The sequence below is a fragment of the Heptranchias perlo genome, chromosome 30 (assembly GCF_035084215.1).
Source record: "Heptranchias perlo isolate sHepPer1 chromosome 30, sHepPer1.hap1, whole genome shotgun sequence".
Taxonomy (NCBI): domain Eukaryota; kingdom Metazoa; phylum Chordata; class Chondrichthyes; order Hexanchiformes; family Hexanchidae; genus Heptranchias; species Heptranchias perlo.
This window is the reverse complement of record NC_090354.1, coordinates 27,993,891-28,013,206: the sequence shown is the minus strand read 5'-3', so window position 1 is coordinate 28,013,206 and position 19,316 is coordinate 27,993,891. Positions and strand designations below refer to the sequence as shown.

The 19,316-nt window shown below is 43.1% G+C and overlaps 1 protein-coding gene across 4 annotated transcripts in view; it reads right to left on the bottom strand.

Moving 5' to 3' along the window:
- The window catches only part of tlk2 (tousled-like kinase 2), a 116,978-nt gene that overhangs the window by 6,408 nt on the left and 91,254 nt on the right, over window positions 1–19,316 (bottom strand). For all 4 annotated transcript variants that reach the window (XM_067969108.1, XM_067969109.1, XM_067969110.1 and 1 more), the window contains 5 exons: window positions 15,251–15,340; window positions 12,186–12,355; window positions 10,488–10,626; window positions 4,574–4,685; window positions 2,227–2,334 (listed from right to left, as the gene is read on the bottom strand). In XM_067969108.1, coding sequence (XP_067825209.1) covers window positions 2,227–2,334; window positions 4,574–4,685; window positions 10,488–10,626; window positions 12,186–12,355; window positions 15,251–15,340 — 619 coding nt within the window. The remainder of the gene's footprint in view (window positions 1–2,226; window positions 2,335–4,573; window positions 4,686–10,487; window positions 10,627–12,185; window positions 12,356–15,250; window positions 15,341–19,316) is intronic.

Here is a 19,316-nt window from a genome sequence, read left to right as displayed (position 1 = left end):
CACCTCCTTTCAAGGCTGAAAAGTACAAGGGTCTCCATTCTTTCCTCATAGCCCAGCCCAGCGATGCTACGCATCAGTCTCACAGCCCTTCAATATTTCCCTAGGCCTCAATGACCAGAACTAGACACCAGTGATCCAAACGGATGGTACGAGCCAGAACAGGCCCACCATTACTAATTTGGTTCTGTCGCAGGTATCTACTCGGGCTGAGTATAGTTAGTTGCTTTCTTCATGATTTTTTTCACATCGTTCACCTGACGAAGGAGGTAGCCTCCGAAAGCTTGTGAATTTAAAATAAAATTGCTGGACTATAACTTGGTGTTGTAAAATTGTTTACAATTGCTTTCTTCAGGTCTGTTTGCCTGCTTGCTTTTTTAAAAAAAACTCCCACTGCCCTATACCTGCCAGCGCAAAACTGCCTTGTGATCTGGGCCAGATCTCTATGTCCTAAGTGTGTGTACTACATGCACTCCCTCAACCTCTCTGACAGCAGGTTGAGTTAACACATGGTGAAGCATCATTCAGTTCAGTATTTTAAACTGCTTTATTCCACAATAAATAATAGATGCAGAACACCAAGTATGATGAAATTATACCAAGCGACACAGTTTACATACATTTATAAAATAAACAATGCACGGACACAAACCTACTTGGAGCAATTCTTCGTGCGGAGGTTATTTCTCCTTGCAGCCTTTCTGCCAGTCCACTGACTTCTAGCGTTTGCCTCGATTCTACAGGAAGGGCCAGATATTGGCCCATGCTTGGGATCAGTGCAAAACAACTGCCCACCCTACATTTAAATCACCTCTTGTCTGCCTATGGATGGTCAACCCAGCACGAGGTTGTCTGGAGAAACTGCTCCCTTCCAGACAACCTTCTGTTCAAAACACACATTAAAAATACTCGTGTCCAAGTCTCTTACACGGAAAAAAATGGCTTACAGAATCCCAAACCATGACAAAACATTCATGACTGTTGCTACACATTCCATGACTTGACATTTTGATCTTGACTAATCTTGGATTTCCCCTCAAAAAAATGATAACCCTATCGCCATGTTTAGACCTACACAAAGTACGTATCTTAGGACATCAACAGTGATTTAGGAAAGCCGATTATTCTATATAGCTGCCTGGCAGAAAACACCAATAAATTCGCTTATACTGATCCAGATTTAAGATAACTCAATATATTTGACTCTTCGACTCTGGACAAAAACTCTACAGCCTTGTCCACGACTCCATTCCCCTCTTGGATTGCTATTCAGTGGCCCCTGCTGGAAGTGAACATGCCTGGATGTCAGATGAGGGACTGATCAAGCTCTACTGTGATAACTCCCAAGTTCAACAGTTGCATGATCACACAACTTTAAATTGAAATATTTAAAGACAAATACCATCGCAACATGTAAAAAATTCATACTGGGGATACGGGCGTTGCGAGCAAGGCCAGCATTTATTGCCCATCCTTAGCTGCCCTTGAGAAGGTGGTGGTGGGCCTTTATCGTGAACCACTGAAGTCCGTGTGGTGATGGTACTCTCTCAGTGCTGATAGGTAGGGACTTGAAGAATTTTGACCTAGCGATGAAGAAACTGACTTGCTGAATTTAAATACACAAGATCATTTGCAGTTTCAATTTTCTCTCAAACTGAAATGCCCATGTAGCTATTTGGTCCCACACAGCTGTTGGGTGGCCAATAATCCAGATTTGGTGTCTCTTTTACAGGCAGCCTGTCAATATAACTTCTCGGTTGGAATGCCGGCATAAAAATAAACAAAAAGTCACTTAGTTAAAGTTATTTGGTAGTATGAAGACTTTTTCCCACTTCCCAACACCCCCCCCCCCCCCCCAGTATTTTCTCCCCTGCCTTGCTTCCCTCTTACTGTTGAGGGAACAACCCACTGTCAGGCCTCCATTAATGCTGCTCTATCGTTGGCCACCAAGGTGTGTGCGAGAGGCGATCACAAATGATTCTCCTTCCAGAAAAACACGGGAATTCAATGGATGGAAGATCATGTGCACAGTCACCGGTTCCACCACCCTGGGGTCTATTATATCAGGTCTGCGATACTTTGAGCAACTGCAGCAAGACTGCCGGTAAAAGTCTAAATGGGTTGTTATTTGATGAATACAATAAAATAGCAGGGTCACGCAGCTTTCATATAAAAAGAAAAACAAAAGGACTTGATATCTATCATGTGGCTTTGGCTGAATAGCCTTACCTTTGCTTCTGCGCTGTTCACTGGCTTCTGGGGGAACTGTACCTCCGTGGCTTTCAGAATCGTGTTTTCCTGAAGGATGTCCTGTTGGGACTGGTTGTGACCAAATGGCTATGGAATTTGGGGGGGGGGGGGGTGCAGGGGGGACAAAAGGTAAAGCATGTCAGAGATAAAAAGAGCAGCAAATGGTCATTAGTGTGAGAACCAGAAGCTTGAAAGGGAAGGAATTATCAAAATACTTCTCCCACCTTTTTTTATACATTGGAAAAAATACAGCTTCACAAGAGTGCACAAACTCTCAAAATGAGAGAAACCTCAGCCTCTCAAACTTCAGACACTGCTACTGGGTGGCCCACATTTAAGTGATTCTGGTCTGGTCCCACTGCTGAGAATGGAGATCGGTGCCAACCCACCTATTTTGTCTTTACAGCTTACCATTCATGGGCTCCAGAAAGAGGTTGACAGGGAGCTACAAGCACTCATTTCAACTTGGAATAACATCTGCACCTTCCCAGACGATCCTACTAGGTCCGTCTCTCTCCCAATCTAGTACAACGGAGAGGTCCCAGGACAGAAAACCTGGCATGAGAAAGGGATCACCGGACTAGGCCACTCCTCAAGGCCCAGATTGTACCACTCCCGCCAAGTAAATTGGCAAATTTCACTTCTCGGAAAATAGGGAGTTTAATCACATTTCAAATATTAAGAAAATGCCTAATTTTTTTTTTTACTATCGGTTTATGAGAGGAAGTTAGTCACCAGATTTATCTGCAACTGCCAGTCGAGCTAAATATACAAAATCACCAAGAAACTGGCCGAAGTGAGATGGGAAGCTTCATAGTCAGAAGGTCGTGGGTTCAAATCCCACTCCAGAGACTTGAGCACGAAATCCAGGCTGACACTTCAGTGCAGTACTAAGGGAGTGCTACACTGTCGGAGGTGCCGTCTTTTGGATGAGATGTTAAACGTTAACCGAGATGTTAAACATCTACCCTCTCAGGTCAACGTAAAAGATCCCATGGCACTATTCAAAGAAAAGCAGGATAGTTCTCCCCGGTGTCCTGGCCAATATTCATCCCTGTACCAACATCACTAAAAAAGATTATCTGGTCATTATCACATTGCTGTGTTGGACCTTGCTGTGCCAAATTGGCTGCCACGTTTCCTACATTACAACAGTGACTACACTTTGAAAAATACTTTGTTGGTTGTACAGTACTTTGGGATGTTGTGAAAGCTGCTATATAAATGCAAGTCTTTCTTCCTTCTTTCTTGGTTAATGTGCCAACTGCTTTGGTCTGTGACTGGTCAGTTGAGGCAGCCTCAATACACTCATACATTGAATTACAAAGCCATAAACATTGATCAAAATGCTTTCTGATAGACTGATGGCTAAGCAGAAGGTTATGGATAGATACTTTAGGAACCTTTTCTTCTGGGCAGCTGTGTTCAGGTGTGCATCACCCTCTGGTCTCCCGAGAACGGGGTGGGCAGCACACACAGCCAATCCTAAATAATAATTCAGGGGTGGGGGTCAGCTGAGAGGAGAACCTCAGTTCTTCATCTCTAGGTGGATCTGAAGCCTGACTGAACACCCATGAAAATATCTGTGACAAGTGCAGCAAACTCGGTTGCACCTAGCGTCAAAACTCAGCCCTGCAATCTGAATGAGTTACAACAGAACTACAGCCACCGTAACATTAAAGACTGAGGTACGAAACACAAACCCCCACAAAAGATGTGGTTTATAAAATATACCGGTTGCCGACCAGCAGACAAAAATGTTAAAATGGAGAACATGAATAAAAATAAACAGAGAACTTAACTGGAGGAAAGTTGAGGAGAATTACTTTTAATGCCAGTCACACAAGCGTGCAGCATCAAAGCACCTACAAATCAGAGCAAGGTTCGGCAAAAATTCTGATATATGTTGAAGCAAAAAGGGGGGCGAAAAGAAAGTCTTGCACCTTTCATGACCTCAGGACGCCCCAAAGTGCTTTACAGCCAATTAAGTACTTTTTGACGTGTAGTCACTGTTGTAAGGTAGGAAACGTGGAGATTGTCCTGGTCCTGTGCCTGGTGCTCTGGATCAACTGGGCGCAGTGAAATCAGGTAACTCGAGCAAGTTATGTGCATGCCTGTAAAGCAGCCTGCTGGATTTTCCTTCCATTTATTTAAAAAAAGATTTTATGGAGTGTAAACATGTTCCCAGATTAAGAGGATCAATTTTTATTTAGACCCAAAGGGTGCTCTTTATGTCAACTTTGCAACACTCTACAGTGGAAATGAAAACCCACCGTTCCACATAACAGGTAAATATTTTTGAAGAAAAGCATGAACCACAAGTTACCTTGCGTCCATAGAGACACTGGTAGAAGATAACTCCCATAGACCAAACGTCTACCTTATTGGAGATCTTAGGAGGCTCTTTCCCAACCACAAAACATTCAGGAGGCAAGTACCTAATAAGCAAGAGAGACGTGTTAGAGTATTGAGCCACAAGTGCTACATCAGTGACATAAACAGGAGACATGTTGGCGAGCAGCAGGCCTCATTGGCCACCAAGGAAAAACACCGAGTAAATGAGGATCATGTTGGTAGAAGGCCTTTAATATGACTGTCAGCAGAAAATAGTCCCCTCATCTATACGGCAAATGGGATGAAGACCAGTGATGGATGGGTGGAAGGCTCTTATTAAAGTAAATTTCATTGTGTCCCATTTTCCAGTTAGTTTCAAATTAAACTATCCTCAAGAATCACAAAAGGTCAATCACTTGGGGGTGTGAAGGAGAAAATGACAATTTCCCCTGCCCACTGCGGCCCCACATATACAACCTACCCGCACCCTGCCCACTGCGGCCCCACATATACAACCTACCCGCACCCTGCCCGCTGCGGCCCCACATATACAACCTACCCGCACCCTGCGGCCCCATGTATACAACCTACCCGCACCCTGCGGCTCCACACATACAACCTACCCACACTCTGCCCCACAGCAGTCCTATACATACAAAGCGCCCGTGCCACACATACACACACTCTACTCTGACACAAAACCTACATTCTGCCCACGAACACACAGAACCTGCACCTTGCACCCATACATAACTACAGAGTCTACACAAACCGCGCCCACTGTACAAAACACACTATGTGCACCCTGCCTACTGCACTCAAAAACACACAGTCACTTATCTGTAATCAATCCATTCAATTATTTTGACCATAGAAAGTGGTCTGAAACTTTAGCAACAAGGTGGGGCAGGGTGGGAAAAAAAGTGAGGGGAGAGTTGAAAATAAAAGTATACATTTTGATTACTTCAAATCTGCTGCCAGGAGGAAAAGGATGGGAGTTTGATGTTTGAATTGCTCAATTCAAAAATGAGGTAATCTAATTATTCATTAGTTAAGCTCCATGTGACAATAATTAGACAAGGAGGGTGGCCCCTTAGATCTGAACCACAAACACATGTACAAGATCTATTGGTAACAATAGGTCCTCTTTAGCTAACAGATCGAAACGGCAATTGAAGGAGTGAGGGGGCTGCACGACTTAGAAGCCCTACTAATGCTGTCCATGGTCACTTCTGTGAAACTGATGCTTTATTGGGTCTCCAAAAGAGTGAACCTGCTCATCAGCACGATGGTTAAAGGGGCTATACTCAGGCTGGGATGTCTGACAACCACGACTCAATATGAGTAGGGAATTATCTACATCATATCTGATCCCCCTGCCCAGAGTTCCTGAGGGATTGGGAACTAGCAGAGAATAAAAAGGTCTGTAGAAACGTCCGGAGGAGGAGGGGCTGTTAAAGTCTACCACTCTGTTGGATGGTTCGGACACCAATGACCAATCTTAGCAGCGGCATCGCAAAGGAACAAATCGCTCTACCTATGGCATTCTCTATCCAAAACAAACCTGCCGGCCTTGCATCAGGTGCTGGAATAATGGCACGGCCAGCCAGCCCGCCCAATGATGCACACAGATTGTGCCATTTGGACTCATGGGACTAACAGCTGCAGCATTCTGGAGGCTGCTGGCTTCATAGCCACAATCTCTTGCACACACAAGTTCCTGAAGCCAGAATCCTTCCTAAAGTACATCAGGGAGACAAGTTAATAGTGACCTGGGTGTGCCTCCATGTGGCCCTGACATGGGCACGAATGCCCATCACCATCCTGCTCTTCTCTCTGGCCTGTGTGGCAAAGGGAGGTTGTCATCTTTGGATGCAAAGGGCGCCTTCCTCAGAAGACTCCAGATGACGAGTGTGGGAGGTGGTCACCAGAGTGGGTCGTTGCGGGAAATGAACAGAGGGAAATGGGTCATTTTAACCAAAAAGCACAGCAAGCATATTACTCAGATAGACTCTAAAATCTATGAACAATAAGCCAATTTCACGCACAAGGTATATGCTTGTGCTTTACAACACAATTTTTAATTCTACAAAAACGTGCAATGTGTTGCTACTTAGAATGCTGGATTTCATGCAGTTGATTTTAATGATAATGCCAAAACAAATCTTTATGCCAGGTTAATTACCATGTTTTGCTCCAGTTTCAAAATACTCTGAATAAGCTGAAGAAAAACTTTTTGTACACTCAATCCTTTTAAGTTACTTGCTGCTCAGTCACCCACACTGCCATTCATCCTGGATAAGCAAAATGATCTGGTTCATCCAATAGTCAAAAGTTAAATTTTACAGTCCTGTTGCAGCAGTAGCCGGTAAGTGTGTGCAGTTCGTAAGGGGGAAAAAAAAATAACGACATGACGTGGACCTCACTGTATCTTGCAAGACTCACTTATTTAAATATAAATCCTGCAGATTGGATGCCATGCAGAGACTGTAGATTCCTGCAGGGGCAGGATATGTGACAGCAGCAGATCTAAGTGGCTGCTGCTGTGTCTTAAAGGGGAACTGACCAGTGTAAAATTGGTCCAACAATTCTGCACCAAGCTTGGAAGAGACACATTACTGAGGGCAGGGGGCAGAGTGCTTCCTTTGTAGAGAGGGATCGGGAGAGGTGCAGCAAAGGGAGGTTGTCATCTTTGGATCCAAAGGGTGCCTTCCTCAGAAAACTACAGATGACGAGTGTGGGAGACGGTCACGGAGAAGGTTGTTGCAGTACTCTGGTCAGGAGGGCAGAGTGTTAAACATGCAAGAAAATTTTCATTCTGAAGTCTGCCAAAGGAAGTGTATCGTGCCTTTAACTGCACGTAATTAAAAAGGAAGGCATGTCTGTAACAAACACTTTCAAAGAGACACCCTGCTCCTCACTTGGGAAACCTTGCCTAATTCACCATCACAGGGTAGCCCATATTGATGTGTGGTACTCCTTGCATCTTTCATGGAAACAGTGTAAAGTTGGAGCTCACTTGTCTGTAAACAGAGGCCTCCAATGTTTCCACTAACAGCATGCTGCATAATCATGTCTCAGGCAGGATGCCCACATGCATTCCTAAGTCAGGGCTCTTCAACTTTGTCTCACTTCACCAAGTTTGTTATTGAATGAAGAAGTCCATGAGCAACTGGAGATGGCCCTCCAGCACAACCCCATTAACAGAAGTCCTAAGCGTAGCCGTGGGTCCTGCAAATGCTGCTTTTGAGATCTTGGGATCCAATGAGTACAAGCCTATCCTTTCTGGATTCACTGTTGTGGGAATCAGCTGGACAGTACCTGGACATGGGGCTACAATGACCTCATTTACAGCTCTGTGGTGTGCTCCAAGCGGATCACAGGACATGCTGAAGGAGAGCACAACAGCAGGGGGTAAGATGGGAGTAAGTACTGATGCGGGAGTGCTCACTCTCACTCAGGGCTACTCCACATCCATGCCACTAAGCAGGCAGGTGCGGACAGACATGGAGCTAGCAGTTGTAGGGCCACCTTATGGCCAGAAAGGAGGTGAAGAGTTACCTCCATCACAGGAACCACTCAGCGACATCTGTCAGCCAGCGACCTCAATCCCTCTCCCATTATTGTAAGAGCATTAAATGCGAGCAGGTATACACCATAGTCACAAAGCAGAGCACTGGGGTTAAAAAACACTAACTTACAGAAAATCAGGGTAACAAATTATTTGATCTTTATGGTAGAGATGATCAAGTAGAGAATAACAGAAGGCCAGGTGTTTGGGAACATAGATTCACCAACGTTTATGCTGGGGCGACCTTGATCTTTAGTTGAAATGGTTTTCTATTAGATACTGCTGTTGGCTACATCTCCATGCATCAGACAACTCAAACTTCAGGGCCATCAATGACCCTCCCTCGGCCACTTGCTGCATAGTGACTCTTCTTCTGCCAGCAATATTGCGTAGCATGCAGCACACCACTGTCATTTTGGACACTTTCCCAGGATTGTGCTATAGAAGAATCCCAAACCTGTCTAAGCAGCAGAAACTTTGCTTCTGCATGTCAATGGTATGCTTTGTTTCCTTGTGGAAGCAAATGCCTCATTAAATTTAATATCTTCCATGGATCATGGTTTTCAGACTGGCATCATGAGCCACAGCTCAAGAAAGTATCCCTAGTTTCTCAAGATCCATCCATCTGACCTATATATTCAATTAAATAATGGTAGCACTGTCAACTGGTGTAGGATAAATGCATTGCGACAGCTTCCACCTGCAAGATATGTGCTGACACATGCAACCTGTATGTTGACTGAATACAACCCTTCCCTTTGAGGAGCCCACAAGGTTCATCGTTGAGGCCCTGCACTATCCAAGAGCCCAGCCACCCTGAAAAAGTGTAAAGCCTCTCTGGCTGCTGGCAGATATCAGTTGGAAAAGTGATAAATTCTTTTGACAGGGCAAATACATCAGTAGCCTGATGTATGTGGTGGTGCACTGTGGACTGGTAGGTGACACCCAAGGTAGTTGGAAAGGAGACAATTGCAATTTTCACAGCCATGGGAAGTGACATTCCCATTGCTAGAGGAAGCTTGCAGGAGGCGGAAAAGTTATGAAATTGCCTTATTGTGGAAGCATAGGTGATGGAGGCAGATCTTCTTGAACGTGCCTAGACCTGCGACCTCCACCACCTAGAAAGACAAGGGCAGCAGGTGCATGGGAACACAATCACCTCCAAGTCACATACCATCCCGACTCGTTCCTTCATCGTCGCTGGGTCAAAATCATGGAACTCCCTACCTAACAGCACTGTGAGCGCAATTTCACCACATGGACTGCAGAGGTTCAAGAAGGCAGCTCACCACCTCCTTCACTCGAGATGGACAATAAATGCCGGCCTTGCTGGCAACACCAATAATCCAGAGAATGAATTTTAAAAAAACTGCGGCAGGGTCATCTCCTTGGGTAATGGCGACACTGGGCAGACCACCTTAGATACGGGTAGAGTTGTCTCTGTGCGTCCCTCATCCTCCAGCTCCTCGAGAGTAACAGAGGCAATCATTCCCAAGTTTCAAGTGATGTAATTGAGAATAGAGCTCTTCACCATAAAGTGAATTACTTTTTAAAAAGTTAAAGGGCTAGATTACAAAAAGGCAGCAAAAGCTACCCAAAAAAAAAAACAGTTGCTCCCAAAACACCGTTACCAAAGCTCACTGTGAAAGTCCAAGATATGAGGTTCGAAATACACCTGCTTTGAACTTGCTCAGAGAGGATGATGTTATTTCTCTAGAGTGAACCATGCACAATGAGGAGTTGGGAAGCTCCACCCTCATCGAATAGTTTGCAAATCTCTGATGAGCTTCAGCCACTTTTTCGAGTGCCTTGGGTGGCACCAGCTCGTCTCCTTTGAAGAACCCGGCGCTGAGTAAGCACGAGGTGTAGTGCCGGAAGTTTCCGGCCTGCACCAGTTACACACGCGTGACCGGTGCACACCATTGCAAAAAATTACAGTCCACATTGGTGCTGTGTACCTCACAGCAAACTGCAGCAAAATGAAAGATTATACGTGTTTATCACACTTATTCTGAGGTTAATGTGGAGACAATTAGCCCTACGTGCTTCAGGATAGTTTAACTTTATGCCTTTGTGCTTCAACTTGCTATGGCACCAACGGTATCATTTTCTGTCCCGTGCCACAGTTCCTGTTGGTACAGGAAGATTCCAGACAGTGCCACGTGAAGGGTAGTCGCAACATTCAGCAAGTGACATTGTAATACGAGTACTAAATAAGCGCATCCAAAATTTACACGCAATTTAGATTCAATTTCAGTCTAATCGGCTGCATTTGCTGAAAACACTTGAGCTGATGTTAAAAAGAATCGGACAGCATCTTGCAGGGTGATCTTACCAGTATGTGCCTGCTCCCTGCGACGTGAGCTCCATCCCATCTACTGAGTTGTAGCTGTCATCGTCCATGATTTTAGATAATCCGAAGTCTGTGATTTTTATTTCTCCGCACGCTGTCCCATTCACCAGGAGGATGTTACCTGTGAAAGTGTAAAGCTGATGACATTTATTCAAGAAATGCTTCCAGACTGGCAATAAAACTAATGACTTCAGCATCAACAGTCGCTGCCAACTCACCCAACTGCAAAGTTGTTTTTTTAAATCCAAGGACGGCCTTATTTATTGTACATTCAGTGCATCGTTAATACTGGTTTAAAAAGTTGGATACAATACTTGTATGGGCGGCAAAATACCAAGGACCTAAGTTGGACCGCTCCCATCCACCCATTACACAAACCCACTCCTTTTCTAAACTTCAAAATAACTTTAGACAAGTCCAAAGGAAAGGTTTAAGATGCCGACTTTAACCTACCTGAAAATGGCAACTTAATTAAACTAAGGACAATCTTTGGCACCGCTTTAAAAAGTTTTCTGCTTAATTTAGAGATGCTCAAATTAGAAATGGGGTCATTGCTGTTCAAATTATCTGCCCAATGACAGAGGTTTTATACACTTGAGATCTATTTAAGCATGTACATTTGTCACATCATTCCTGTTTGAATCTTTACTACTTGAATATTTTATAATGCTTTCCATAGAGCTAATATTCATTCATATTATAGGACAGAAACCCTTGAATTTTAAAGCAGCAGGGAAATTCATTATAGGCACTCAATGTTATTCGCTTGCTTACAAATTCATGGCCAGTCTCTATTCCCTATGGTAGAAGATAGGTAAGGGGGATTGAGTGGTACAGTACGGTTCAACTTAGATCTAGGTAACTCAGAGTGATGAGATAAAAGCATGCTAAATGAAGTTAGTTTGGGTATACCCAATCCATCTAGCATGCTTTCATCCCATTGCTACGGACCACATTTGAATCTAGCTTTGCTAGATCAAGGATATGTTAAAATACGGGCGCCCAATTTCCTTCACATCTATCCCAAATCACCCTCACTCAGTACCTCCTGTGCAGAAATCACCAGCATAAAACTGCTCACAATTGCCCATTAGAAAATGGCACTCGGTAATCAGAATGGTTTCTGGCGAGTAACAGAATAGAATCAAAGAGCAAGCACAGGAGGCTGTAATTTGGGCCATCGTGCCTGTGCTTGCTTGCTCTTTGAAAGAGCAATCCAATTAGTCCCACTCACCCCGCTCTTTCCCCATAGCCCTGCAATATTATACTGGATTGGAAGTGTTCCAGGTGGAAAGAGCTTCACCCTCCACCTAACCATTATACTCAATATGAAATGGCCTGTCGACTGGTCCAAAAAACGTGAGTGGGGAGGAAACTGAAGTAGAGATGAATTATAGAAAACGTATATTCTTTGCAGAAATTATATTCTGTAATTGTTCATCATTGATTGCAATAAAGAATTTAACAAAAATGATTGTTGCTTTGAACAGATTGGAACATCAGGAACCTTTTACAGATACTATATAATCTTGTTCAAAAATTGCTACAAGAATCCCAATTAGGTCATTCCCTGTTCAAAAGTATTTAGACTAAACATAGTGCACGTGGGAACTGAATGTTCTGAGTCACACTGCCCGTTGATGCCAATCAACAGGTCAGACCTTCAGTCGAAATACACACCTGGCTTAAGGTCATAGTGGATGATGGGGGGCTTGATCTCATTCAAATATTTCAGAGCGTTGACCACCTGCATGATGATGGAGCGCCCTTCCTTTTCAGACATTAACTTGTGCTGTTTCAGGTAGAAATCCAGGTCGTTGCCTTCACAGTACTCTAACACAGTACAAAACCTGAGGAACAAGATCTGCACATTATTTTGTTGCACACCTTTAGGGTTTTTTGCCATCCATCCTCTCCCAAAGAATATTTATAAGCATCTGTATTTTCACTTGGAATCAGCTGGGCCCCACTTTATAAAGAAGACAGAACGCACTACTTGGCATGGGCAGTCACTATGGAATTTTCATACATATGAATCTGATCTTATCCAGCAGGAAAGCACATCTAATTCATTGCTCATTTTCTTCTCCGATCAGTGAGGGATATATTATGGAAGGAAGTGACTAGTGGTGTCCCACAAGGGTCTGTGCTGGGGCCTCAACTATTCACTATATTTATTAATGACTTAGATAACACAAGAGAGAGATGTATTTCCAAGTTTGCCGATGACACAACGATTGGTGGCATAGTAATTAGTGTAGACGGGAGCATAAAATTACAAAAAGAAACTGATAGATTGAGTGGGCAAAACTGTGGCAGATGAATTTCAACACAAGTGTGAGATCATCCAATTTGGATCAAAAAAGGATAGATCCGAATATTTTTTAAATGGTGAGAAAAGAAGAAGAATGGAGGTCCAGAGATTATGGGGACCATGCACACAGATCACTAAAATGTAGTGGTCAGTTACAAAAAATAATCAAAAAGGCTAATGGAATGTTAGCCTTTATAACTAGAGGACTAGACTATAAAGGGGAGGAAGTTTTGCTACAGCAATACAAAGCCCTGGTTAGACCACATCTGGAGTACTGTGTACAGTTCTGGGCACCGCACCTTAGAAAGGATATATTGGCCTTGGAAGGAGTGCAGCGCAGATTCACCAGAATGTTACCGGGATTCCAAGGGTTAGATTATGAGGATAGATTACATAAACTAGGCTTGTATTCCCTGGAATATAGAAGGTTAAGGGGTGATTTGATTGAGGTTTTTAGGATTTTGAAAGGAATAGATAGGGTAGATAGAATCTTTTTCCACTGGTGGGGGAGTCTAGGACAAGGGGACATAACCTTAAAAATCAGAGCCAGGCCATTCAGGAAATTAGCAAATATTTCATCACACAAAGAGTGGTAGAAGTGTGGAATTCTCTCCCACAAAAAGCAGTGGATGCTAGCTCAATTAATAATTTTAAATCTGAGATCGATAGATTTTTTGCTAGCCAAGGTATTAAGGGATATGGAGCCAAGATGGGCGGATGGAATTAGGATACAGATCAGCCGTGATCTTACTGAATGGCAGAACAGGCTCGAGGGGCTGAATGGCCTACTCCTGTATCTGTGTTCCTATTATTTGACAAAGCCTTAGACTGTGCCCCAGTGTAGAACCAACAAAACCAATGAGTCTGGATGATGTGCGACTCAAAAATTTGAGCAAAACAGTACAACTACTCAATTACTAGGCAGTCATCTTCAATCAGCCTGGGCTCTCCTCCCACATACTTTGTTCTTTAGCCGGGAGAGGGCAATGCGCTGCTTGGTGAACTTCAGTATCTCAAGGTGGGGAGGGAGCAACTTTACAAACTAAATCAGCACTGGGAAGTCATGACTCTCGGGGCTGGAAGTTTTGCTGCTAGAGCTACTGGGGAATTGGTTCAAACAAACTCGGCTGCCCAGATAATGGGTGCTATTAAGCGGAAACAAGGGCAATAAAAAAAATTTGTTTTGCACTCAGCCTGCAAGTTACTCAATGGCTTCATAAACCATTATGTTCAGGGTACGCTCCTTGATATAACGACTGCGCTTCTAAAATGCAACTAACTGTGCACTTTTGCCAATCCCTTCAGTCAAGGGACTTTCAGCCACAGATTGCCAGATTTCTGTCTGTAGTAATCTGAGCTATTTGTACTTCCACAACTGAGAGTAATCTAGACGATAAAGATTTAACAGCTGTTTAAACAATGGTGTCAGCACAATATTTTCCATGTGCTCTGTCTGGGGTCACAGTATTCTCCTGCACAATACAGAGTATGTTAAACATTATGTAACTCCTGAAAACTAATGCACAGTATTCAACAACAGCAGGCAACTTTAACAGATGGCAAAGCTGAGTGCAACCCATACTTTTACTGTACTACTTCCCTTACACTTCTGAAGGGCTGTAACGTGAGCTTATTCTACTCAGATCTCCCAACAGGAAGCTTCCTTTGTTGACCTATTAAGCTTCCAGCAAGCTGACTTGTCTGATGTCTATTGCCTGTGCCCACCTAAGACCTGGTTAAGAGGAAATGCACTTTACCCAAGTGTCAGTGGACCTAATCAAGACAATAAATTGGTCCCCAGTAACTATCACACCATTAAGAAATCAGCTAGAAATTACTACACTTGGATGGGTCTTACGGTTTATATTTAAAGGGGTAGAACTGTCTTGACAGGAGTACTTTTGCTCAAAGTCTTTTTAGAGGGGAAGATGGTATTTCCACCTTAAATTTCTTCGATATCACTTTTATTTCTGACAGACACTCGAGGAGTGTCTCCCTCTCTTGTAGCCCGTAGGGTCAGGTGACTCTGGGTCGTTCCTAGGCCTGTATGAAGCCATTTCCCCCTCAATGTTTACAATGGGGGCACTCCCTGTAAATAATACCACCAGGGCAGCCTAGCAGGCAGACTAGTTACAGGTCTCCATGGTGATGATTGCTTGATGTGTTTTTAAAAAAAAAATGCAGACATTTAAGGCAAGGCTATTGCCTCTATAAAAAGGGATTCTGGGCGGGAAGCACTCCGAACTGCTTTACACGGTCTTTCCCCTTTTAAATGCATGACTTGCCTGAAACATGTCGCAGACAACTGACTAAATCCATAGGCACACAAGGCAACATTAACCAACTGCAAGCACAAAGACTCAACAGGCAACCTCGGGTAACTGTTGCTATATAATAAGAACACACTGTAGTTTAAGTAAAAAAAACTTACGAGTCTGTATCTAATGAGAAGTAGTCGTAGAGTCTGACTATCCTGGGGTGATCCAGCTCCTTGTGAATTCTATACTCTCTGCAGGCATGTCTGTAAACAAAACAACAACAAGATTTAAGGTGAGAGGGGAGAGATACAAAAGGGTCCAGAGGGGCAACTTTTTCACTCAAAGGGTGGTGAGTGTCTGGAACGAGCTACCAGAGGCAGTAGTAGAGGTGGGTACAATTTTGTCTTTAAAAAAGCATTTGGACAGTTACATGGGTAAGATGGGTATAGAGGGATATGGGCCAAGTGCAGGCAACTGGGACTAGCTTAGTGGTATAAGCTGGGCGACATGGACATGTTGGACCGAAGGGCCTGTTTCCATGTTGTAAACTTCTATGATTCTATGAGAAAATGTGCACCCAGCCCAGACTGATGTAAAAATGTTACCCAAACCAGGTAACATGGCAAATAACCCTTTAATGATTAGAGTAGTGTTTTTTTGCATTGAGATCCAGGAACTAAGTTCTATGGTTCCATCCATCCATTAAAACATTATTGGATTTGGTGGCGGTTACAAAACACACAAACCCAAAATGCAACATTTCCTACTTTTCATTTTTTAAAAATTATCGTCCTTCTGTTTAAAACATTACTAGAGAGATGGTGAAATGATGAAAAGTACCTGAACAGCACAAAACGGACTACAAGGATATCAAGTGTGAAGTCCTGCATAACTTTAACTGCACCCAAACGGTTCGTAGTTTACACTCAGAGGGGAGATTTCCCCCCGAGTGTGTGCCTGGACCCAATGGGTTACCACCAGAAAAATCGGGTGGGTTTCTTCATAGCCGTGCACTCCAACATACCCGATTTTCCAATAATCGCTGCACCCAGGTGATCCATTACATCTGGGTGCAGACTCAGGAAAATCTCCCCTATGTTTTAGGAAACCTGCCAAAAAAAGTCGGCACAACGCCAGGTAAATGTATAAAGACGAAACTCACTCAAGCAATGGAAAGTGTATCATGTCCATGACAGAGACACCCATCGAAGAATAAATTGAATGAAGAATTGGCTTCTATAAGCACTCCAGATTGTAAGCAGCTGTAGGATTGATGCCTCGCTCAATAGTGAGAGCCAAAGAATGCACATGGAACACCTTTATGATTCGGTTTGAGGGGGAGTATTGCCAGAAAATGCAATTAGAGACTTCCATTCAAATATGTGCACACACTTATAGATTACTGCTGAAACAGCCTGCAGTCAGGTCAGCTCAAAGAAGCCAGACTTTCTCTGAAGGAAATGGGATAGGTGTGAGGGGAAGAAATTGCTACCAATACGTGCGCTGTCCAGGAAATTGAGAACAAATCCCTCAGCTTTCTGGCAATGCGTGTTAGAAATCTTTACGGATGGGACGACCGTACTACCATTCACAGAATAAAGGCACTCTCCTCAATCATGATCCTTTGTGCAATATAAGCCCATTATAATAAGAGCCACAGAAAACACAGTCAGTCACTGCTAAGTAAGGCTTCAAACGTAGTTACAGGTGGGTGTGCTGGAATGACCTGTCCAGGGACTGGATGGAATCCCAAGAGTGTGTGGGGCACAACCAGAATGGTTATAGAATTATGGTATTTTACAGTATAGACCATTTAGCCCATCGCACCTGTGCCAGCTCTTTGAAAGAGCTATCCACTTAATCCCCTTCCCTTGCTCTTTCCCCAAACCCTTTTAATGTTTTTCATTTTCAAATATTTATCCACTTCATTTTTAAAAGCCACCAGAGATTCTGCTCCCACCAGTTTCTGGTAGGGCATTCCATGCCCCATCAAACCTCTGCCTAAAAAGTGTGACTAGCCTGAAGTTCACATCCCTCCAACTCTGACAAGGAACTGAAGAACAAGGGTGTATCACACAGAAACTTGACCATCCTCAAATCCCTGGCTTTGGATCACTATGCATAGTGTTCAAGGGAAAATGAAGCAGTTAACATCCTTTGGGAAATAGATTGTGCATTTTGTTTTAACCCAGAAACTTAACCCAAGTAATTAGATCATTCTTGAATCAATAGAGCTGTGATACAATAAAACATTTTCATTACGAACTTTCACTCACTTGTAGCTTGCTTGGACATTAAATCATTAATAAAACATCCACCAGTAACAGCAGCACAAGGAATATCATCCATTAGACTAAGATTGTAAAGGCATGTAGCACCTTGACATGGTCATGGCTGTACACCTAGACTTGGCACAGTGAAATGGCCATTTCTCAACTACAGTCAGGGACAGCATTTAATGCTATCGTTTGAGTTAATACTGTACATAGTAATTCTGTCATTAGAATAAGGCCAATTATTTTAATCTAGGAGGTCATCCACACACCTCAAATTGGATATACTGAGAAATATGGCGATGGTACTTGTCCAAGCTATACTAATGCAATTTGGTATTGGCAAATGATAGCCAGCAAGAGAAAAAAAGCTCAAAATTGGAAAAATAAAAAGTCAGGCTAATATTTCAGGCTCCTTTGTCAGCATAGTGTACGGGTCCCACCCAAAGTATTAACCCGTCATTTCTCTTTCAGATGCTAGCTGACCTACTGTATATTTTCAAAGTTTTGTTTTCATTCCCGATAGATACAAATTCTTCCTAGCCCCAAGTCTGCTCCTCGCAGAGTAAATACTGATATAATCACTTGCTATGTACAAGTCTGGTTTATAAAGATTGGAACTATCCACATACCCAGGATTCACTGCCACTTTTCTTAAATACGATGGAAATTTGTGCAAAATTTTTTAAGTTGCAAAAGGAAATATATATTAAAAGTATTTTTCCAGGCAGAGCTCCAGTACATTCTTGCAGTGCTTAAAGTGCCTCCTACTTTAGCTCTTAGCCATCATAAGGGTTTTTTGTAGTTGTAAATCATTGTAAAACCAACAAATAGACAACAAACCTACATAAGTAAAAAATAAAAACACCTTAGAAAACCCACAGTGCAGAATATATTGCTTAAGCAGCAACTAAAAGTACACTTGAAGAATGAATCCATCCTTTAGAAGTTGTCAGCTCATAAAATGAAACGGCTTTGAATTTAATAGTCTGAACCCAGGGGAAAACAGCTACAGTGCAGAAAAATAAAAAGCTGCAACATAAATCAATTTAACAGACATGGTCCAAAACTCCAATTGAATTTCTTACGATGTATTCCATATGCTCTGGTTTGCTTACAAGCCACTAATTGATTAAATTCAGCATTTGTCTCGCACAAGTATATATACTTACGCATATAGAATTTTAATAGCACAAATCTCTTTCCAGTCAGCAAAATATAGCCCAATGATCACGTGTATAAGGGCTACACTTTCTGGACATGTGTGAAAACAAACAATTGTGTAAGTGGGAAGAGAGAAAAGTAGGAAAGCAAGTCACAGCACAGGGACAAGCTAAGGCAGTGATAAGGCACTGTATAATCCAAGCACCTGTTCTTTTTTCTTTATTGAAGGATTGTCATGTAATAAACTCCAATTCTTTTTAAGTAAATGACAGCTTTTATTGGCATCTGGAGCCAAAACAGAGTATACTGCATAGAACCCTTTACTGGCATTAATTACACAGCAAGTGAAAGGACTCCCATCAAAACTGTAGGGTCTATCATTTTTAATGGGACAACGTGCCCTGTAATCTCCCCCCCCTCAACTTCTGTGGCAGCACTCTCACCCCTTGAGTCAGAAGGTTGTGGGTTCAAGTTGCACTCCAGAAACTTGAGCACATAATCTAGGCTGGTACTCTAGTGCAGTACTGAGGGAGTGCTGCACTGTCGGAGGTGCCATCTGTCGGATGAGAAGTTAAACCGAGGCCCCGGCTGCCGTCTCAGGTGGGTGTAAAAGATCCCATGGCACTATTTCGAAGAAGAGCAGGGGAGTTCTCCCCGGTATCCTGACCGATATTTACTACTCAACCAACATCACTAAAACAGATGATCTGGTCATTATCACACTGCAGTTTGTGGGACTGTGCGGTGCACAAATTGGCTCCCACGTTTCCTACAATCACAACAGTGACTACACTTCAAAAGT